Here is a 24,016-nt window from a genome sequence, read left to right as displayed (position 1 = left end):
GCCAGCTGTGTGTGCCAAGTTTCGTGTGTTTCTGTGCCAGTTTAGGCCCTCAAAATTGGCGTTGTTTTCTTGGCGAACAGCGCTTGGCCACGCCCACAGCGACTCGCGAAAACTCACAAACTTCGTGTTGTGACAGCATGAAGGCCGACACCCTCATCTGAGCAAATATGAGGTAGGTCCAGTTAACATGGTTGGAGAAAAACATTGAAGAAAAATCGTAAGAAAAAAAATTGCCAGTAGGTGGCGCTATCAGTAAGATGAAATATAAGTTTGTAGATGTCTTTAGGGCTGGACTCTCATCAATTGTGTACAATTTTGAGAAGATAGCATCATCTCGGTCAAGTTAATGCAGCTTTTGTTGTCACGAGAAATCTTCAGACTTTGCGGCACCGTAGCGGCCACGCCCTTTGGCGAAAAGTTACAATATTCGGTGTGGGGCATGATCAACATCTTAAGGCTTTTCTGACCAATTTTCAACTGGATCCCTTCAACGAGCTCAGCACAGTAGCTAAAAACGTAAAGTATGACAATTATTGTTACCACTAGGTGGCGCTACATGGATAACTGAATTTTATCATATAGATGTTTTCAGGCCGTGACTATTAAGTTGCCTGATAAGTTTGAGATTTTTTGGAGCTTGAACATGGGAGTTATTAAGCATTTGCTCTTTCTGGACAAATGAAATTTTAAAGGCAATATTTGATGCCCCGCCCCCGTCATATAGTATTTCGAAAAGGCAAGATTTTTTCCCCAGTTGTTCTCTCAGGTCTTGAGATGATAAATGCCAAGTTTGAAGTCAATTGGATGAAAAATGTTTGCAAAGGGGGAAAAAGCATGACCACAGTGAATGTGCCAAAATAGGCCAAAATTGGACATTAAAAAATTCATAGCTCACTTCCTGTACATTTTAGCTACATGGTCCCAATAGACTTTTTTGTGCGTCTCGGGGTGCTACACGTGCCTGCCAATTTTCGTTGCTCTAGCTCAAACATGCCGGGCTTGGTTTTTATTTTTCTATGCTAGGGGGCGCTATAGAGTCGCGTTGTTATGACGACTTCATAATATCAAATTTTTCGCCGGGCCTGAGGAGTGTGCAAAGTTTGGTGAGTTTTCGTAAATGTTTAGGTACCCAAAATCGTGATCGTTTACGGAGAAAAAGAATAATAATAATAATAATAATAATAACTAGAGCTGCGAGCAGCTATAAAGGGCCCTCGCAGCCCGGGCCACGTTGGGGTCCTTGCACGTTGGGGTACTTGCACGTTGGGGTACTGGCACATTGGGGTACTGGCATATTGGAAGCAAAATGTCTTTGAAAATGGCATAATAAACGTTTACATGTAGAATATTTTTTTGCCAGTGTGTGTGTCAAGCTCAACTGGTTTTGGTGATTGTTAAGACCTGCAAAAATCAGCGTCCTTTTTTATTTTTAGGCAATGAGTTGCCCTGATTGGTATTTTTTTGTAAAAGTGTATATACACATCATCGCTCGTTGTACTCATTGCACAATGTTACTTTTATTGTCTAAAGGGGCAATCAAAAATGAATAAAACAAAATGGAAACGTACATACGTTTGGATCGGTGTGAAGCCAGTGAACAATTTGAGTGGTGGAAACTAAAAGAATATTCATAAATGACTTAGTTATCACACTTAGAATGAGTGTACATTTTTTGTACAAAATACCGTATGTGGGGTATTTTTTTTTCATGCCTCAAGGGCTAGGTGGCGCTGCATATATAACTGAATGTTGTCATAGAGATAACTTCAGGCCTTGACGATAAACATACATGTCAAGTTTGGGATTTTATGGAGCATGTCCCGGGGAGTTATCAAGCATATCCTTTTACATTGCGAAACACAAATTTCGATGCCCCGCCCTCATCATATAGTATTTCGAAAAGTCAAAATTTTTCCCCCCGTCGTTGGCTCAGGTCTTGACATGGTCCAGGCCAAGTCTTAACTCAGTCGGATGAAACGTGTAGGAGAAGTGGGCAAAAGTCTGCCCCCTGTGAATGTGCAAAAATCGTCAAAAATGGGACAATCAAAAATTCGTAGCTCACTTCCTGTTCATTTTAGCATATGGGTACAAGAGACTTTTTTGTAGGTCTTGGGCTCCTTCATACACCTAAAAATATTCGGTGTTCTTGCTTAAACGTACAACCGGGGCTGCTTCGTTAAAAATCTCGAGGGGGCGCTATTGAGTCATTTTTGTAAAAATAGCACAATCAACAATAAAATATTGCTCATTTTACCAGGCCAGATGTGTGTGCCAAGTTTCAGGAGTTTCTGTGCATGTTTAGACCCTCAAAACTGGCGTTGTTTTCTTGGCGAACAGTGCTTAGCCACGCCCACAGCAATTCGCGAAAACTCACAAACTTCGTGTTGTGACATCATGAAGGCCGAAACCCTCATCTGAGCAAATATGAGGTAGGTCCAGTTGACGTGTTTGGAGAAAAACGTAGAAGAAAATTCGTAAGAAAAAAAATTGCCACTAGGTGGCGCTATCAGTTAGATGAAATATAAGTCAGTAGATGTCTTTAGGGCTGGACTCTCATCAAATGTGTGAAATTTTGAGAAGATAGGATCATCTCGGTCAAGTTAATGCAGCTTTTATTTTCACGAAAAATCTTCAGACTTTGCGTCACCGTAGCGGCCACGCCCTTTGGCGAAAAGTTACAATATTCGGTGTGGGGCATGATCAACATGTTAAGGCTTTTCTGACCAATTTTCAAATGGATCCCTTCAACAAGCTCAGCACAGTAGCTAAAAACGTAAAGTATGACATTTATTGTAACCACTAGGTGGCGCTATATGTATAACTGAATTTTATCATATAGATGTTTTCAGGCCGTGACTATTACGTTGCCTGAGAAGTTTGAGATTTTTTGGAGCTTGAACATGGGAGTTATTAAGCATTTGCTCTTTCTGGACAAATGAAATTTTAAAGGCAATATTTGATGCCCCGCACTCGTCATATAGTATTTCAAAAAGGCAAGATGTTTTGCCCAGTTGTTCTCTCAGGTCTTGAGATGATAAATGCCAAGTTTGAAGTCAATTGGATGAAAAATGTTTGCAAAGGGGGAAAAAGCATGACCACAGTGAATGTGCCAAAATAGGCCAAAATTGGACATTAAAAAATTCATAGCTCACTTCCTGTACATTTTAGCTACATGGTCCCAATAGACTTTTTTGTGCGTATCGGGGTGCTGCACGTGCCTGCCAATTTTTGTTGCTCTAGCTCAAACGTGCCGAGATTGGTTTTTATTTTTCTACGCTAGGGGGCGCTATCGAGTCGCATTGTTATGACGACTTAATAATATCAAATTTTTCGCCGGGCCTGAGGTGTGTGCAAAGTTCGGTGAGTTTTCGTGAATGTTTAGGTACCCAAAATCGCGATCGTTTGCGGAGAATAAAGAAGAATAATAATAATAACTAGAGCTGCGAGCAGCTATAAAGGGCCCTCGCAGCCCGGGCCACGTTGGGGTCCTTGCACGTTGGGGTACTTGCACGTTGGGGTACTGGCACGTTGGGGTACTGGCATATTGGAAGCAAAATTTCTTTGAAAATGGCATAATAAACGTTTACATGTAGAATATTTTTTTTGCCAGTGTCTGTCAAGCTCAACGGATTTTGGTGATTGTTAAGACCTGCAAAAATCAGCGTCCTTATTTATTTTTAGGCAATGAGTTGCCCTGATTGGTATTTTTTTGTAAAAGTGTATATACACATCATCGCTCGTTGTACTCATTGCACAATGTTTTATTGTCCAAAGGGGCAATCAAAAATGAATAAAACAAAATGGAAACGTACATACGTTTGGATCGGTGTGAAGCCAGTGAACAATTTGAGTGGTGGAAACTAAAAGAATATTCATAAATGACTTAGTTATCACACTTATAATGAGTGTACATTTTTTGTACAAAATACCGTATGTGGGGTATTTTTTTAATTTTTTTTATATAAGCCTCAACGGCTAGGTGGCGCTGTATTTATAACTGAATGTTGTCATAGAGATACCTTCAGGCCTTGATTATAAGCATACATGTCAAGTGTGGGATTTTTTTTGGAGCATGTACCGTGGAGTTATTAAGCATATCCTTCATTCACGATATTGCTTTTAATGTCCATAGAGGCTATCAAAAATAAATAAAAAAATATATATGTTTGGATAAGTCTGATGCCAGTGAACATTTTGAGTGGTGGAAACTAAAAGAATATTCATAAATGACTTCGTTATCACACTTAGAATGAGTTTACATTTTTTGTACAAAATACCGTATGTGGGGTATTTTTTTTTCATGCCTCAAGGGCTAGGTGGCGCTGCATATATAACTGAATGTTGTCATAGAGATAACTTCAGGCCTTGACGATAAACATACATGTCAAGTTTGGGATTTTTTGGAGCATGTACCGGGGAGTTATCAAGCATATCCTTTTTCATTGCGAAACACAAATTTTGATGCCCCGCCCTCATCATATAGTATTTCGAAAAGTCAAAATTTTTCCCCCTGTCGTTGGCTCAGGTCTTGACATGGTCCAGGCCAAGTCTTAACTCAGTCGGATGAAACGTGTAGGAGAGGTGGGCAAAAGTCTGCCCCCTGTGAATGTGCAAAAATCGTCAAAAATGGGACATTCAAAAATTCGTAGCTCACTTCCTGTTCATTTTAGCATATGGGTACAAGAGACTTTTTTGTAGGTCTTGGGCTCCCTCATACACCTGAAAATATTCGTCGTTCTTGCTTAAACGTACAACCGGGGCTGCTTCGTTAAAAATTTCGAGGGGGCGCTATTGAGTCATTTTTGTAAAAATAGCACAATCAACAATAAAATATTGCTCATTTTACCAGGCCAGATGTGTGTGCCAAGTTTCAGGAGTTTCTGTGCATGTTTAGACCCTCAAAACTGGCGTTGTTTTCTTGGCGAACAGCGCTTAGCCACGCCCACAGCAATTCGCGAAAACTCACAAACTTCGTGTTGTGACATCATGAAGGCCGAAACCCTCATCTGAGCAAATATGAGGTAGGTCCAGTTAACGTGTTTGGAGAAAAACGTAGAAGAAAATTCGTAAGAAAAAAAATTGCCACTAGGTGGCGCTATCAGTTAGATGAAATGTAAGTTAGTAGATGTCTTTAGAGCTGGACTCTCATCAAGTGTGTGAAATTTTGAGAAGATAGGATCATCTCGGTCAAGTTAATGCAGCTTTTATTGTCACGAAAAATCTTCAGACTTTGCGTCACCGTAGCGGCCACGCCCTTTGGCGAAAAGTTACAATATTCAGTGTGGGGCATCATCAACATCTTAAGGCTTTTCTGACCAATTTTCAACTGGATCCCTTCAACGAGCTCAGCACAGTAGCTAAAAACGTAAAGTATGACATTTATTGTAACCACTAGGTGGCGCTATATGTATAACTGAATTTTGTCATATAGATGTTTTCAGGCCGTGACTATTACGTTGCCTGAGAAGTTTGAGATTTTTTGGAGCTTGTACATGGGAGTTATTCAGCATTTGCTCTTTCTGGACAAATGAAATTTTAAAGGCAATATTTGATGCCCCGCCCCCGTCATATAGTATTTCGAAAAGGCAAGACTTTTTGCCCAGCTGTTCTCTTAGGTCTTGAGATGATAAATACCAAGTTTGAAGTCAATGGGATGAAAAATGTTTGCATAGGGGGAAAAAGCATGACCACAGTGAATGTGCCAAAATAGGCCAAAATTGGACATTAAAAAATTCATAGCTCACTTCCTGTACATTTTAGCTACATGGTCCCAATAGACTTTTTTGTGCGTCTCGGGGTGCTACACGTGCCTGCCAATTTACGTTGCTCTAGCTCAAACGTGCCGGGCTTGGTTTTTATTTTTCTATGCTAGGGGGCGCTATAGAGTCGCGTTGTTATAACGACTTCATAATATCAAATTTTTCGCCGGACCTGAGGAGTGTGCAAAGTTCGGTGAGTTTTCGTGAATATTTAGGTACCCAAAATCGCGATTGTTTGCGGAGAATAAAGAAGAAGAAGAATAATAATAATAATAATAATAATAATAATAATAATTTTTACAAAAACAATAGGGACCTCGCAGCGGTCGCTGCTCGGGCCCTAATAATAATCCGATCGAAAAACAATAGGGACCTCGCAGCGGTAGCTGCTCGGGCCCTAATAATAATAATTTTTACAAAAACAATAGGGACCTCGCAGCGGTCGCTGCTCGGGCCCTAATAATAATAATTTTTACAAAAACAATAGGGACCTCGCAGCGGTCGCTGCTCGGGCCCTAATAATAATAATAATAATAATAATAATAATAATAATTTTTACAAAAACAATAGGGACCTCGCAGCAGTCGCTGCTCGGGCCCTAATAATAATTTTTACAAAAACAATAGGGACCTCGCAGCGGTCGCTGCTCGGGCCCTAATAATAATAATAATTTTTACAAAAACAATAGGGACCTCGCAGCGGTCGCTGCTCGGGCCCTAATAATAATAATAATAATAATAATAATAATAATAATAATAATAATAATAATAATAATTTTTACAAAAACAATAGGGACCTCGCAGCGGTCGCTGCTCGGGCCCTAATAATAATAATAATAATAATAATAATAATAATAATTTTTACAAAAACAATAGGGACTTCGCAGCGGTCGCTGCTCGGGCCCTAATGACTTAGTTATCACACTTACAATGAGTTTACAATTTTTGCAAAAATACCGTAAGTGAGGCATTTTTTTTTTTTTATGCCTTAAGGACTAGGTGGTGCTGTATTTATAACTGAATTTTGTCATAGAGATACCTTCAGGCCTTGACTATAGATATACATTTCAAGTATGGGATTTTTTGGAGCATGTACCTGTGAGTTATTAATCATAGCCTTCATTCACGATATTGCTTTTAATGTCCATAGAGGCTATCAAAAATACATAAAACTAAATAACAAAAATATGTATGTTTGGTTAGGTCTGATGCCAGTGAACATTTTGAGTGGTGGAAAGTAAAAGAATATTCATAAATGACTTCTTGATCACACTGAGAATGAGTTTACAATTTTTGTAAAAATACCCTAAGTGGGGTATTTTTTTTTCATGCCTCAAGGGCTAGGTGGCGCTGCATATATAACTGAATGTTGTCATAGAGATAGCTTCAGGCCTTGACTATAAACATACATGTCAAGTTTGGGATTTTTTGGAGCATGTACCGGAGAGTTATTAAGCATATAATTTTTCAAATTTTGAGAAGATAGGATTACCTGGATCAAGTAAAAGCAGCTTTTATTGCCACGAAAAATTACCAGACTTTGCGGCACCGTAGAGGCCACGCCCTTTGGCGAAAAGTTACAATATTCGGTGTGGGGCATGATCAACATCTTAAGGCTTGTCTGACCAATTTTCAACTGGATCCCTTCAAAGAGCTTGGCACAGTAGCTAAAAACGTAAAGTATGACATTTATTGTCACCACTAGGTGGCGCTATATATATAACAGAATTGTATCATATAGATGTTTTCAGGCCGTGACTATTAAGTTGCATGAGAAGTTTGAGATTTTTTGGAGCTTGTTCATGGGAGTTATTCAGCATTTTGTCTTTCTGGACAAATTAAATTTTAAAGGCAATATTTGATGCCCCGCCCCCGTCATATAGTATTCCAAAAAGTCAAGATATTTTGCCCAGTTGTTGTCTTGGGTCTTGAGATGACACATGGCAAGTTTGAAGTCAACTGGCTGAAAAATATTTGCAAAGGGGGAAAAAGTAGGACCACAGTGAATGGGCCAAAATGGGCCAAAATTGGGCATTCAAAAATTCATAGCTCACTTCCTGTACATTTTAGGAAATGGCTTCCACTGACTTTTTTGTGCGTCTCGGGGTGCTACACGTGCCTGGCAATTTTCGTAGCTCTAGGTCAAACGGGCCGGGATTGGTTTTTATTTTTCTACGCTAGGGGGCGCTATAGAGTCGCATTGTTATGGCAACTACATAATATCAAATTTTTCGCCGGGCCCGAAGAGACTGCAAAGTTTGGTGAGTTTTCGTAAATGTTTAGGCCCTCAAAAATGCGATCGTTTACGGAGAAGAAGAAGAAGAAGAAGAAGAAGAAGAAGAAGAAGAAGAAGAAGAAGAATTCTTACAAAAACAAGAGGGACCTCGCAGCGGTCGCTGCTCGAGCCCTAATAATAATAATAATAATAATAATAATTATTATTATTATTTTTACAAAAACAATAGGGACCTCGCAGCGGTCGCTGCTCGGGCCCTAATAAGAGCTTTAAAAGGCGCTAAACATGACTCTCTCTGGCCTTGACTCTGACCTTACATCCTCATGTGACTTTGTCATCCAAGAGAGGAGAGAGCTGCTTCCTAAGACGGCGTATTAGGGCCACATAGAAATATATCGCATTTTTTTTAGAGGGCGGGGGCAATATGACGAGAAAAGAAGTGGCAAATGACGGGAAAAAAAGTGACAAATTTGCCACTTTATAAACTGGCAACTATGATATTGTTAATCTCTGCTAAAGCAATTAGTATCTCCTTGTTTGAAAACCCGACCGAAAAGTACGTTTTAACGAGTTCTTCCACCGTAGGTATTTTGCAAACTGTGACATGTGGAGCGTGACACATGCGTTTCCTTACTGACGGCACCACACTTGACACAAACAGTCAGGCAATGAGAAAAAAAGTGGCAAATTTGCCACTTTTTAATATGATGAGAAATAAAGTGGCAAATTTTCCACTTTTTAATACGACGAAAAAAAGTGGCAAATCGAGAAAAAAAAGTGGCAAATTTGCCACTTTTTAATATGACGAGAAATAAAGTGGCAAGGCAAATTTGCCACTTTTTAATATGACGAGAAATAAAGTGGCAAATCGAGAAAAAAATGGCAAATTTGACACTTTTTAATAAGATGAGAAAAAAAGTGGCAAGGCAAATTTGCCACTTTTTAATATGACGAAAAATAAAGTGGCAAGGCAAATTTGCCACTTTTTAATATGACGAGAAATAAAGTGGCAAGGCAAATTTTCCACTTTTTAATATGACGAGAAAAAAGTGGCAAATTTGCCTTGCCACTTTTTTTCTCGTCATATTAAAAAGTGGCAAGGCAAATTTGTCATATTGCCCCCGCCCTCTAAAAAAATATATTTCTACTAGGGCTGGGTTCAAAATATCGATATATCGATATCGTATCGATACGCCTTTCCATATCCCAATATCGATACATGAAACCATGTATCGATATATCGACCCTGCCCCCAACCCACACACACACGACACATCCAAAACACACAAACAAATGCTTTCGAGCATTCCGTACTCTGGTTGTAAGTGATTAAAATAATTATTTATTGTTTTTATTAATGTAACTGCAATGGATTCAATTCTTAATGTAAATATTCATATTTTTACTAATGCATAATACTAATACATACAAATGTTTTTTTTTCTGATACAACCGATTGTTCCGACGATGATTTTGTCCTTCACGTATATCTGATGAAGAGGACTCTTACCATTCTATGGATTTGGAGGAGGGTGAAGAAACAGATAGAGCTGGAGGAGGCAGGGGACGAAAGGGACGACGACGCGGAGGAGGAGGAAGGACGAAGGGTACGACCAAAGTTTGGCACCAAAAATAAAAAAATAATGTGGAGTCGCACTAATGCTTTGACTAACTCTCCAACACTTCCCACACCCAGGCCAACAAGATACGCAAGGGCAAGGATCAGCAGCCCCATCACGCCGTTTGACCTGTACTTCCCGGAGGACATCATACAGCTGATTGTGCAGTTGACGAATCTGCAAGGAGCCAGGACGGTCATGGGCTGGGCTACACACAATTTCCGAGCATATTTGGGGCTGCTGATCCTTGCCGGTATGTACCGATCTAAAAACGAGGCGATTGAGTTTGTGGGGAAAGGAACTCGGGCGACCCATGTTTGTCGAAACACACGCACGGGGGATTTGGCCAGATTAACCGTGCGCTCCGGTTTGACGACATTCTGCACCGGCCACGGCGTCACCACACTGACAAACTGTCCCCGATTGCAGAGCTGTACAAATGGACCAATATCCTCCCCAAGCTCTTCAACCCCGGCAGGGACCTTTGTGTGGATGAACAGCTAGTGGCCTTTAGAGGCCGCTGTTCGTTCAAACAGTACCTACCGTCAAAGCCGGCCAAATATGGCATAAAAGTGTGGGCTCTGTGTGACGTGCAAACATCCTACGCACTAAGTCTGGAGGTGTACACAGGAAAGCCTCCAGGGGGCCCACGTACTCTGAACGTTGGGATGGCCGTGGTGCTCCGCCTATGTGGGACACACAGTGACCAGAGACATTTTTTTTTTTACATCCTTTTCGTTGGCGGAAGAGTTGAAAAAAAAAATTGCACTCGTGGCACGCTGAGAAAAAATAAAGGGGAGCTCCCTCCAGCACTACTGGGGTCTGCAACACGGCAGCCACTCTCAAGGTGAGTTTTCTTTTTCTGTTGTATTCTCATCTGGCTGTTAAATTTCTGTTTATGAAAAATGCTACATGAATAAACTTTGATTAGGGCCCGAGCAGCGACCGCTGCGAGGTCCCTCTTGTTTTTGTAAGAATTATTATTATTATTCCGCTTCTTCTTCTTCTTCTTCTTCTTCTTCTTTATTCTCCGCAAACGATCGCATTTTTGAGGACCTAAACATTTACGAAAAGTCACCAAACTTTGCAATCTCTTGGGGCCCGGCGAAAAATTTGATATTATGTTGTTGTCATAACAACGCGACTCTATAGCGCCCCCTAGCGTAGAAAAATAAAAACCAATCCTGGCCCGTTTGACCTAGAGCTACGAAAATTGGCACGCACGTGTAGCACCCCGAGACGCACAAAAAAAAGTCAGTGGAAGCCATTTCCTAAAATGTACAGGAAATGAGCTATGAATTTTTGAATGTCCAATTTTGGCCCATTTTGGCGCATTCACTGTGGTCATGCTTTTTCCCCCTTTGCAAACATTTTTCATCCAGTTGACTTCAAACTTGCCAGGTATCATCTCAAGACCCGAGACAACAACTGGGCAAAAAATCTTGACTTTTTGAAATACTATATGACGGGGCGGGGCATCAAAAATTGCCTTTAAAATGTCATTTGTCCAGAAAGACAAAATGCTTAATAACTCCCATGGACAAGCTCCAAAAATTCTCAAACTTCTCATGCAACTTAATAGTCACGGCCTGAAAACATCTATATAATGAAATTCAGTTATACATTTAGCGCCACCTAGTGGTGACAATAAATGCCATACTTTACGTTTTTAGCTACTGTGCCGAGCTCGTTGAAGGGATTCAGTTGAAAATTGGTCAGAAAAGTCTTAAGATGTTGATCATGCCCCACACCGAATATTGTAACTTTTCGCCAAAGGCCGTGGCTGCTACGGTGCCGCAAAATCTGAAGATTTTTCGTGACAATAAAAGTTGCTTTAACTTGACCCAGATGATCCTATCTTCTCAAAATTTCACACATTTGATGAGAGTCCAGCCCTTAAGACATCTACGAACTTATATTTCATCTAACTGATAGCGCCAACTACTGGCGATTTTTTTTCTTCCGATTTTTCTTCAATGTTTTTCTCCAACCACGTTAACTGGACCTACCTCATATTTGCTCAGATGAGGATTTCGGCCTTCATGATGTCACAACACAAAGTTTGTGATTTTTCGCGAATCGCTGTGGGCGTGGCTAAGCGCTGTTCGCCAAGAAAACAACACCAATTTTGAGGGCCTAAATCGGCACAGAAACACATGAAACTTGGCACACACATCTGGCCTGGCAAAATGAGCAATATTTTATTGTGGATTGTGCTATTTTTACAAAAATGACTCAATAGTCAATAGTCAACGAAAATTTTTAGGTGTATGAGGGAGCCCAAGACCTACAAAAAAGTCTCTCGGACCCATCTGCTAAAATGAAAAGGAAGTGAGCTACAAATTTTTTAATGTCCCATTTTTTACGATTTTAGCACATTTACAGGGGGCATACTTTTGCCCACTTGTCCTACACGTTTCATCCGACTGACTTCAGACTTGACTTGGTCTATGTCAAGACCTGAGCCAACGACAGGGGGGAAAATCTTGACTTTTCAAAATACTATATGATGAGGGCGGGGCATCAAAATTTGTGTTTCGCAATGAAAAATGATATGCTTAATAACTCCCCGGTACATGCTCCAAAAAATCCCAAACTTGACATGTATGTTTATAGTCAAGTCCTGAAGCTATCTCTATGACAACATTCAGTTATATATGTAGCGCCACCGAGCCCTTGAGGCATGAAAAAAAAATACCCAACTTGTGGTATTTCTACAAAAAATGTTAACTCATTCTAAGTGTGATAACTAAGTCATTTATGAATATTCTTTTACTTTCCACCACTCAAAATGTTCACTGGCATCAGACCTAACCAAACATACATATTTTTGTTATTTAGTTTAATGTATTTTTGATAGCCTCTATGGACATTAAAAGCAATATCGTGACTGAAGGATATGCTTAATAACTCCCAGGTACATGCTCCAAAAAATCCCATACTTGAAATGTATATTTATAGTCAAGTCCTGAAGGTATCTCTTTGTCAAAATTCAGTTATAACTAGAGCTGCAAGCAGCTATAAAGGGCCCTCGCAGCCCGGGCCACGTTGGAGTCCTTGCACGTTGGGGTACTTGCACGTTAGGGTACTGGCACGTTGGGGTACTGGCATATTGGAAGCAAAATTTCTTTGAAAATGGCATAATAAACGTTTACATGTAGAATATTTTTTTTGCCAGTGTGTATCAAGCTCAACGGGTTTTGGTGATTGTTAAGACCTGCAAAAATCTGCGTCCTTTTTTATTTTTAGGCAATGAGTTGCCCTGATTGGTATTTTTTGTAAAAGTGTATATATACATCATCGCTCGTTGTACTCATTGCACAATGTTACTTTTATTGTCCAAAGGGGCAATCAAAAATGAATAAAACAAAATTGAAACGTACATACGTTTGGATCGGTGTGAAGCCAGTGAACAATTTGAGTGGTGGAAACTAAAAGAATATTCATAAATGACTTAGTCATCACACTTATAATGAGTTTACATTTTTTGTACAAAATACCGTATGTGTTTTTTTTTTTTTATATAAGCCTCAAGGACTAGGTGGCGCTGTATTTATAACTGAATGTTGTCATCGAGATACCTTCAGGCCTTGATTATAAGCATACATGTCAAGTGTGGGATTTTTTTTGGAGCATGTACCGTGGAGTTATTAAGCATATCCTTCATTCACGATATTGCTTTTAATGTCCACAGAGGCTATCAAAAATAAATAAAAATATATATATGTTTGGATAAGTCTGATGCCAGTGAACATTTTGAGTGGTGGAAACTAAAAGAATATTCATAAATGACTGAGTTATCACACTTAGAATGAGTTTACATTTTTTGTACAAAATACCGTATGTGGGGTATTTTTTTTTTATGCCTCAAGGGCTAGGTGGCGCTACATATATAACTGAATGTTGTCATAGAGATAGCTTCAGGCCTTGACGATAAACATACATGTCAAGTTTGGGATTTTTTGGAGCATGTACCGGGGAGTTATTAAGCATATCCTTTTTCAGTGCGAAACACAAATTTTGATGCCCCGCCTTCATCATATAGTATTTCGAAAGGTCAAGACTTTTCCCCCTGTCGTTGGCTCAGGTCTTGACATGGTCCAGGTCAAGTCTTAACTCAGTCAGATGAAACGTGTAGGAGAAGTGGGCAAAAGTCTGCCCCCTGTGAATGTGCAAAAATCGTCAAAAATGGGACATTCAAAAATTCGTAGCTCACTTCCTGTTCATTTTAGCATATGGGTCCAAGAGACTTTTTTGTAGGTCTTGGGCTCCCTCATACACCTAAAAATATTCGTCGTTCTTGCTTAAACGTACAACCGGGGCTGCTTCGTTAAAAACTTCTCGGGGGCGCTATTGAGTCATTTTTGTAAAAATAGCACAATCAACAATAAAATATTGCTCATTTTACCAGGCCAGATGTGTGTGCCAAGTTTCATGAGTTTCTGTGCATGTTTAGACCCTCAAAACTGGCGTTGTTTTCTTGGCGAACAGCGCTTAGCCACACCCACAGCAATTCGCGAAAACTCAAAAACTTCGTGTTGTGACATCATGAAGGCCGAAACCCTCATCTGAGCAAATATGAGGTAGGTCCAGTTAACGTGTTTGGAGAAAAACGTAGAAGAAAATTTGTAAGAAAAAAAATTGCCACTAGGTGGCGCTATCAGTTAGATGAAATGTAAGTCAGTAGATGTCTTTAGGGCTGGACTCTCATCAAATGTGTGAAATTTTGAGAAGATAGGATCATCTCGGTCAAGTTAATGCAGCTTTTATTTTCACGAAAAATCTTCAGATTTTGCGTCACAGTAGCGGCCACGCCCTTTGGCGAAAAGTTACAATATTCGGTGTGGGGCATGATCAACATCTTAAGGCTTTTCTGACCAATTTTCAAATGGATCCCTTCAACAAGCTCAGCACAGTAGCTAAAAACGTAAAGTATGACATTTATTGTAACCACTAGGTGGCGCTATATGTATAACTGAATTTTATCATATAGATGTTTTCAGGCCGTGACTATTACGTTGCCTGAGAAGTTTGAGATTTTTTGGAGCTTGAACATGGGAGTTATTAAGCATTTGCTCTTTCTGGACAAATGAAATTTTAAAGGCAATATTTGATGCCCCGCCCCCGTCATATAGTATTTCAAAAAGGCAAGATGTTTTGCCCAGTTGTTCTCTCAGGTCTTGAGATGATAAATGCCAAGTTTGAAGTCAATTGGATGAAAAATGTTTGCAAAGGGGGAAAAAGCATGACCACAGTGAATGTGCCAAAATAGGCCAAAATTGGACATAAAAAAATTCATAGCTCACTTCCTGTACATTTTAGCTACATGGTCCCAATAGACTTTTTTGTGCGTCTCGGGGTGCTACACGTGCCTGCCAATTTTTGTTGCTCTCGCTCAAACGTGCCAGGCTTGGTTTTTATTTTTCTACGCTAGGGGGCGCTATCGAGTCGCATTGTTATGACGACTTAATAATATCAAATTTTTCGCCGGGCCTGAGGAGTGTGCAAAGTTCGGTGAGTTTTCGTGAATGTTTAGGTACCCAAAATCATGATCCTTTGCGGAGAATAAAGAATAATAATAATAATAATAATAATAATAATAATAATTTTTACAAAAACAATAGGGACCTCGCAGCGGTCGCTGCTCGGGCCCTAAATACAGCGCCACCTAGTCCTTGAGGCATAAAAAAAAATGCCTCACTTACGGTATTTTTACAAAAATTGTAAACTCAATGTAAGTGTGATAACTAAGTCATTTATGAATATTCTTTTACTTTCCACCACTCAATATGTTCACTAGCATCAGACCGACCCAAACATATGTACTTTTTTTTATTTAGTTTAATTTTTTTTGATCGCCTCTATGGACAATAAAAGCAACATTGTGCAATGAGTATGAGCGATGATGTGTGTATATATACTTTTACGAAAAATACCAATCAGGGCAACTCATTGCCTAAAAATAAAAAAGACGCTGATTTTTGCAGATCTTAACAATCACCAAAACCCATTGAGCTTGACACACTCATCACACCTGGCAAAAAAACAAAACAAAAAAAATCCACATGTGATGGTTTATCATGCCCTTTTCAAAGAAATTCTGCTTCCAATGTGCCAGTACCCCAATGTGTAAGTACCCCAACGTGCAAGTACCCCAATGTGGCCCGGGCTGCGAGGGCCCTTTATAGCTGCTCGCAGCTCTAGTTGTTGTTATTGTTTGTTCTAATTGCATAAATTCTGTTCATTCCAAATTCTTCATAGTTGTGACTGACCATTTAAACCATTGTATAACATTTTCCATATACATACACAAGATACGACATATTTAGTTGTAGTCACAACACAACTGAACATTTTGAGTGGCTGAAAATAAAATGGCTTAGTTATCACACCTCAAAGTAGCAATTACATATTTTGTAAAGATACCGTGAGAGGGATTTTTTTTAGTTAAATTGTCATTGTCAAAAAAATATTGACATTCATAGAAAATTTTGTTATAACTTATTGCCTTATTCAAAGCTCTAATTATGTCATATGAAGTATTATTATTTTTCTTTTTTATATATGTGACGTGCAAAAAAATCAAAATTGAGATATTGATATATTTGAATTCTGCACTTAATTCCCTTTAAAATGATATATCATCCATTGATGTAGCTCAAACATTGACAAAGTTACAGCAGTTTTAATGTTGGAAGGAGCGGAGATAAGGAGGCCATGAAAGTAGCACAGCAGGAAGTGAAGCTGTGTGTGAAGGAAGCTAAGGACAGCTACAGGAGGAAAGTGGAGCAGAAGCTGAGGGACAACAACATGAGGGAAGTCTGGGAAAGTGTGTGGACCATTACAGGTCTCAACACAAAGGCCAGAGCTGGAGAGGGGACCGTTGAGAGGGCAAATGAACTGAATTACTTTTTCAATAGGTTCAACCAGCCCCCACCCACCCCCCACCCACCCCCCCCAACCTCCACAACACACCATACCTCCATAACACACCACCCCCTCCTCTTCCTTCCCCCTCACCCCCACATCAACACAGTCATCACTACTACTCACCACGGAACAAGTCAGAGGGCAGCTGAGGAAGCTCCGACCCAGGAAAGCTGCGGGCCCGGACAAAGTGTGTCCAAGACTACTGAAAGGCCTGCGCTGCAGAACTGGGGGAACCAGTAAAACAGATCTTCAACCTCAGCCTGCACACTGGGAGAGTGCCAACACTCTGGAAGACATCCCGCATCACTCCTGTTCCGAAAAAGAACCGGGCCACCGAGTTGAATGACTTCCGACCATTGGCACTCACTTCACATCTGATGAAGATGTTTGAGCGGCTCTTCCGCAACCTCCTCAGACCTCAGGTGCAGCACGCCCTGGACCGCCTGCAGTTTGCGTACCAGCCGGGTGTGGCCGTGGAGGATGCCATCCTCTACATTAGGGGTGTTAAAAAAAAAATCGATTCGGCGATATATCGCGATACTACATCGCGCGATTCTCGAATCGATTCAATAATCGGCAGAATCGATTTTTTTATTTTATTTTAATTTTTTTATTTTTTTATTATTATTTTTTTTTAGGATTCACACCTTGAGCATGGAAGAATGTTATCTGAACGGCACATTAAGCCTTAATATTTTTATTTTAATGCTGTTCAAATGTGAAACAGATTGCAAACTGTTTGTGTACAGTGGCTCACGGTTATAAGCCTCAAGTTTTAGATAAATATATTCATACAAATCTTACAGTGTACATGTACAAATTTACTGATAGTATTTTCTAAATTTGAATGGAAAAAAATCGCAACAATCGACTTATAAATTCGTATCGGGATTAATCGGTATCGAATCGTGACCATTCGTATCGGGATTAATCGGTATCGAATCGAATCGTGACCTGTGAATCGTGATACGAATCGAATCGTCAGGTACTAGGCAATTCACACCCCTACTCTACATGCTCCATCAAATCCATTCCCATCTGGATAAGAGATGTGGCACAGTGAGGATCCTCTTTTTGGACTTCTCCAGTGCCTCGAACACCATCCAGCCCCCTCTGCTCCTGGCTCCTGTTCTCTTCACCCTGTACACCTCGGACTTCTGCTACAACTCGGAGTTGAGCCATGTTCAGAAGTACGCCGACGATACAGCCATCGTTGGGTGCATCCAGGACGACAGAGAGGAGGAGTATCGGAGACTGGTCAGAGACTTTTCTGCTTGGTGCCACACCAACCACCTACAGCTCAATACCTCGGAAACGATGGAGCTGGTCATTGACTTTAGGAGGTCCAGACCAGGACCGCGACCAGTCCAGCTAGAGGGAGCTGAGGTGGAGGTGGTAGACAAGTTACAAATACCTTGGGCTGTGGCTGGACAATAAACTGGACTGGACAACACATATCAGTCACCTGTACAGGAAGACACAAAGCAGGATGTACTTCCTGAGGACACTGCGTTCTTTCAACATCTGCAGCAAACTTCTGAAGATGTTTTACCAGTCTGTGGTTGCCAGTGTCCTCTTTTACACCGTGGTGTGCTGAGGGGGCAGCATATCCAAGAAGGACAAGCTTATCAGGCGGGCCGGCTCTGTGGTCGGCATGAAGCTAGACTCTGGTGACAGTGGCAGAGAAGAGGACTCTGGACAAACTGCTGGATATTATGGACAATACCAGTCACCCTCTGCACACTGTCATCAGCAATCAGAAGAGCCTGTTCAGTGGAAGGCTGATGCTCCCCAAGTGCCAACAGACTAAAGAACTCCTTTGTCCACCGTGCCATTGTACTCTACAACTTCCTCACTGGGGGGGGGTGTAGCATGCACTTCACTTCACAAATATGGTACTTTACTGTACTTAAATTTATTTAATTCAATCTCCGGTGTAATAACCGTATTTATTGATTGACTGAATTTGTATTTTATTCTTCTTCTTCTTATTATTATTATTATTAATTCAATCTCTGGTGTAATAACCTTATTTATTGATTGAATTTTTATTTTTCATTTTATCATCATCATTATTATTATTATTATTATTATTATTATTATTATTATTATTATTGTTATTATTATTATTATTATTATTAATAATAATAATAATTCAATCTCTGGTGTAATAACCTTATTTATTGATTGATTGAATTATTTTCTATTTTATTATCTGTTCTCATTGCTGCTGGACATGTAAATTTCCCAGAGGCAGCCATCCCAAAGGGATCAATAAAGTCAAGTCAAAGTCTAAGTCTAAGGCTAAGGTTGAAATTCCTAGTTTCGAGAAAAAGGGCTTTAAAGTTTTGGTACTTGCATCTTTCAAATGTCCATAGCATAGTGCCTTAGGAAAAAGATATGAACCTGAAATTTTCAGGAACTGTTCAAATATCAGTGAAAGTCAATTCCAATAACAGGCAAGGTCATCGTCCGAGATTAGTCCTTCAACTAGGACCTAAACCATTTAAGGAATGTTCCATTTAACCCCACCCATGTTTCCAACCTGTCCAACAGTATATTATAATCAATCGTACCAATGCTGCACTGAGGTCCAACAAGACGAGCATTGATACCTTCCCTGCATCAGTGCTCAATCTTATATCATTCAGTACTTTAATCAGAGCTTTTTCTGTACTGTGATGAGGTCGGAAACCTGACTGGAATTTATCAAAAAGTCGGTATAAGCTCAAGAAATTGCTGAGTTGGTTAAAAACCACTTTTTCAACAATTTTAGTGAAGAAGGGAAGGTTTGCGATTGGTCTATAATTTGTTGGCAGGGAGACATCCAGCGTTCTCTTTTTTTAGAATGGGCTTGATGGCGGCTACTTTCAGAGATTTAGGAAGTTCACGTGATTGAAGTGAGCAGTTAATTATTTGCTGTAAATCGATCTGAACAGATTTTACAATGGTTTTGAAAAAGCCAGATGGTATTGAGTCAAGACAGCTCGTGGAAGGTTTCAATTGCTGAACCAAGTCTGCTACAGTATTTTGATCCACTGAGTCAAATTCTGTCATGGTAATAAAATAATTCCTAGTTGATTTTAAGTGCTGCATCATTTTGTTATTTTGCTGGTTTGTCACAATGTTTGACCTGATGGCTTGTACTTTTTCACTAAAGTAGCAGACAAATCATTGCCTTTATCTGTTGACAGTTCTGGCGCTGTTTGATTTGGGGGATTTGTGAGTTTTGTCGACCACGGCAAATAGCGTGCGTGTACTGTTGTGGTTCCTTAATAATGATTTCAGAGAAGTGTTGTTGTCTAGCAATTACTAACTCTTGCTTAAAATGACAAAGACATTGTCTGTACAGGTCAAAATGAACTTGGAGTTTAGTTTTTCTCCACTTTCGTTCAGCTTTTCTGCATTTAGATTTCAAACTCATTGTGTTGGTAGCAGACCTTCAATGTGTTTGAGGTCGGGATGAAATGGTATTAGTTTTAATCGGAGCAACAGCATCCAGAACATTTGCGATTTTTGAGGTGAAATCATCCATAAGTTCAACGGTCTCTGCATTTACAGTTGGTGATGCAGCCATTAATTCCATAAACATGTTGCTTGTGTTCTCATTTATGTACTTTTTTTTTTTTTTTTAAATAGAGACAGGAGTTGTTTAAATTTCTGGGATTGTTTGTAATTCAAAAAACACACGAATAATCTGAAATAGGCAGATCTTTCACCTCAACAGATAAAATCTCAACACCTTTAGAGATGACGAGATCAAGAATGTGACTTTGATTGTGTGTTGGACCTTTTACATGTTGTGACAGATCTGGTCTTGAGGTGATACATGCCAAGTTTGAAGTCAATCAGATGAAAACTGTTTGCAAATGGGGAAAAACCATGACCACAGTGAATGTGCCAAAACTGGACATTCAAAAATTCATAGCTCACTTTCTGTACATTTTAGCTCCATGGTCCCAATAGACCTTTATGTGCGTCTCGGGGTGCTACACGTGTCTGCCAATTTTTGTAGAAACGAAAACAATGGGGACCTCGCAGTGGTAGCTGCTTGGGCCCTAATAATAATAATGATGATAATAATAATAACAATAGCAATTCGAACGAAAAACAATAGGTACCTCGCAGCGGTAGCTGCTCGGGCCCTAATAATAATTCCTTCAAAAACAAGAGAACCTGGCAGCGATGGCTGTTCGGGCCCAAATTAAGGTCATATTTTGTTTCCCAACTTGTGTTAACAACACATAATGAAAGGTCAGCTCAAGGCTTGTTTTCCGTTTTCCAATTTTAAAATTGAAACGAGAAATGGCTCATTCCCATTTAATGGAGACACCAACACAGCCTCCTCAGGAACAGAGGAGGGACGGGCCCGTGTGTGTGTGACTATCTTGGAACAGTGTACTTGTCTAAAAAAAAAAAAAACACATGCATTTAAAACATTTTGCACAAACGCATGTTCTACAACTCACAAGCTAAAGTGAAGTTTTACAAAGCTATGATAAATGCATACACAACATTGAAAAACATTATGTAAGTGGATCTGAAAAACGTGAAAATTGGAAATATGCTTGTTGATCTGAAAAACACGTGAAAATCACGGATATATTTGTGGATCTCAAAAATGTGAAAGTCATAGATCAAATCCATATATTTGTGCGAATAATTTTGTCTCTCCCCAGAGGGGCACACTTAAAAATATTCACGTGAGCGCATTAAGGCATTTTAATGACACTTATGGACATCAGTCAGCCTTTGTTGGTATCTGCGAACGTCAATGTTAAAATGTTTGTAACTAGAGGACTGCCTGTACAAAAGGGCTGGGTATTGCCGCCAACCTCACAATACGATACGTATTACGATACAGGGGTCACGATACGATACGTATCGCGATACATATGTATCCCAATACCTGATCTCCAAGGCGATACGTATCCCGATATTTAATATTAATTGTGTAAAGGCTGGTGGCCTTCACACATATTTATTCATTCTTTATTCTTCTTATTATTATTCCGCCCACTTTTTTGACGTGTAACTAGTTCCACATAATTCATCCGATTTTCGCCATTCCAATTTCAAACTATTCCTAAATTTCACGCGACGCGCGCTTGTATTTTTATTATTCCTATGATTCACGCCTTACCCACAATTCCCGATTTCGTACCCGATTTTTCCCCATTATTCTTAATGGGAGATTCTACATTTCACAATTACTTCCACATTATTCATTCGATTCACTTCATTCCAACTTCACAACATTCCAGTATTTCATGCTATGAGCGATTCCAGCTTTTCAGTTCCAAAATTCACAATTTCCGATTTCGTAGCCGATTATTCCCGCATTATACATTTCACATTTACTTCCGCATTATTCATCATATTTACTTCATTCCAACTTCAGTACTTCATGTATTTCATGCTCTGAGCGATTCCTGCTTTTCAGTTCCAAAATTTACAATTTTAGATTTCGTAGCCGATTATTCCCACATTCTACATTTTGGAGATTCTACATTTCACATTTACTTCCACATTATTCATCCGATTCACTTCATTCCAACTTCAGTACATTCCAGTAATTCATGCTATGAGCGATTCCTGCTTTTCAGTTCCAAAATGTACAATTTTCGATTTCGTAGCCAATTATTCCCGCATTATACATTTTCCATTTACTTCCACATTATTCATCCGATTTACTTCATTCCAACTTCAGTACATTCCAGTAATTCAAGCCGTGAGCTCTTCCAGCTTTTCAGTTCCAAAATTCACAATTTCCGATTTCGTAGCCGATTATTCCCACATTATAGATTTTCCATTTACTTCCACATTATTCATCTGATTTACTTCATTCCAACTTCAACATATTCCAGAAATTCAGGCCACGAGCTCTTCCAGCTTTTCAGTTCCATAATTCACAATTTCGTAGCCGATTATTCCCACATTTTACACTTTCCATTTACTTCCACATTATTCATACGATTTACTTCATTCCAACTTCAATCTGTTCCAATAACTCACGACATGAGCTCTTACAGCTTTTTAGGTCCAAAATTCACAATTGCCGATTTCGTAGCTGATTATTATCACATTCTACACTTTCCATTCAACACCATTCAATATCATTCAACATCATTCAACATTATTCCAAATCATTCCACAGGTATTCATTTAGCTCTCCAGCCTTCACACGCCATTTCTCCAGAAATGGCATTTTCTAGTTTATTAATATATTAATTTACTTGTATTTTATAATAACAGTCATATGTATATTTATTATGCTGGATGACAAAAATGTTTTTGTTAGCAGCTCTTCTGGTTTACCACCAAGCGGCATGCCTGGTTTAAATGTGTACGCACTGCAGAGCACGGAGCAGTTTTCATAGACACACCGGGAATATTTATTAATAGGCATGAGCCGATATGAGCAAAAATATCAAAGTATTAAAATTACAGCTCTAAAATGTGCTTATTTGAAATATTTTGGGAAATAAAAACAGCATTTTTTTTTTCATGTAACACATTTTATTTCGTTTTTTTTAAACAAAATATAGGAAAATTGAGACATGTGCCTTGTTAAGTTTATAAAATAAAACGATATATTGCCGTATCGATTTTTTGAGCACACCCCTACTGTACAATATCCATCCATCCATCTATCCATCCATTGTCTTGACCGCTTATTCCTCACTAGGGTCACGGGAGGTGCTGGCGCCTATCTCAGCTGGCATTGGGCAGCAGGCAGGGGACACCCTGGACTGGTTGCCAGCCAATCGCAGGACATACATAGACGAACAACGATGCACACTCACAAGCACACTTAGTGACAATTCGGAGCGCCCAATTAACCTGCCATGCATGTCTTTGGAATGTGGGAAGAGACCGGAGTGCCCGGAGAAGACCCACGCAGGCAAGGGGAGAACACGCAAACTCCACCCAGGAAGGCCTGAGCCTGGACTCGAACCGATAAAATTAATCTAAAACTATTTTTCATCAACAAATGGTAAAATTTTTAGAAACACATTTATATGTTAATCAATGGGCAGTCAGCTTGTCGACTCAACCAACCTGCTCCTGTATGTCCACGGAACTGCTGAATTTTGGCCCCTGTGCTCCAATCCCAGCATGCAATAGTGTTGTCAAAGGATCCAGTCACAAGCTTCTGTTCATCAAACTTCACTGTGGCACAGGTGTGAGTTTGAATTCCATAAATGCATTGCCCAGTACGTACATCCCATAATTTTGCAGAGAGATCATCAGATCCTGTAAAATAAGACCATATAATGTCAGTGTAACTGTCACGATACCAAAATAAAGATTTAATTAACATAAGGACATAAATTATCTCAATACGAATACGGGAAAGATACCATCGCAAAAAACCTGTACAATATGCAAAGAAAATGCATAAACAGTGTTTCCTCGCAATGTGGTTCAATTTTCGTAGTCTCGCTGTTTTGCTGATTTTTTTTTTTTTTT

At 39.6% G+C, this 24,016-nt stretch overlaps 1 protein-coding gene across 9 annotated transcripts in view; it reads right to left on the bottom strand.

The window, feature by feature from the left end:
- Positions 1–24,016, bottom strand: part of fbxw2 (F-box and WD repeat domain containing 2) — a 461,765-nt gene that overhangs the window by 255,884 nt on the left and 181,865 nt on the right. For all 9 annotated transcript variants that reach the window (XR_013278748.1, XM_077497749.1, XM_077497750.1 and 6 more), the window contains one exon: positions 23,606–23,800. Coding sequence is in view for 8 of the 9 variants with exons in the window: in XM_077497749.1 (XP_077353875.1) it covers positions 23,606–23,800 (195 nt within the window). In the remaining variant the exon portion in view is untranslated. The remainder of the gene's footprint in view (positions 1–23,605; positions 23,801–24,016) is intronic.

This window comes from Festucalex cinctus, chromosome 15, assembly GCF_051991245.1.
Source record: "Festucalex cinctus isolate MCC-2025b chromosome 15, RoL_Fcin_1.0, whole genome shotgun sequence".
Classification (NCBI taxonomy): domain Eukaryota; kingdom Metazoa; phylum Chordata; class Actinopteri; order Syngnathiformes; family Syngnathidae; genus Festucalex; species Festucalex cinctus.
Note: the sequence above shows the minus strand (reverse complement) of the source record. Positions and strands in the feature narration are given on the sequence as shown.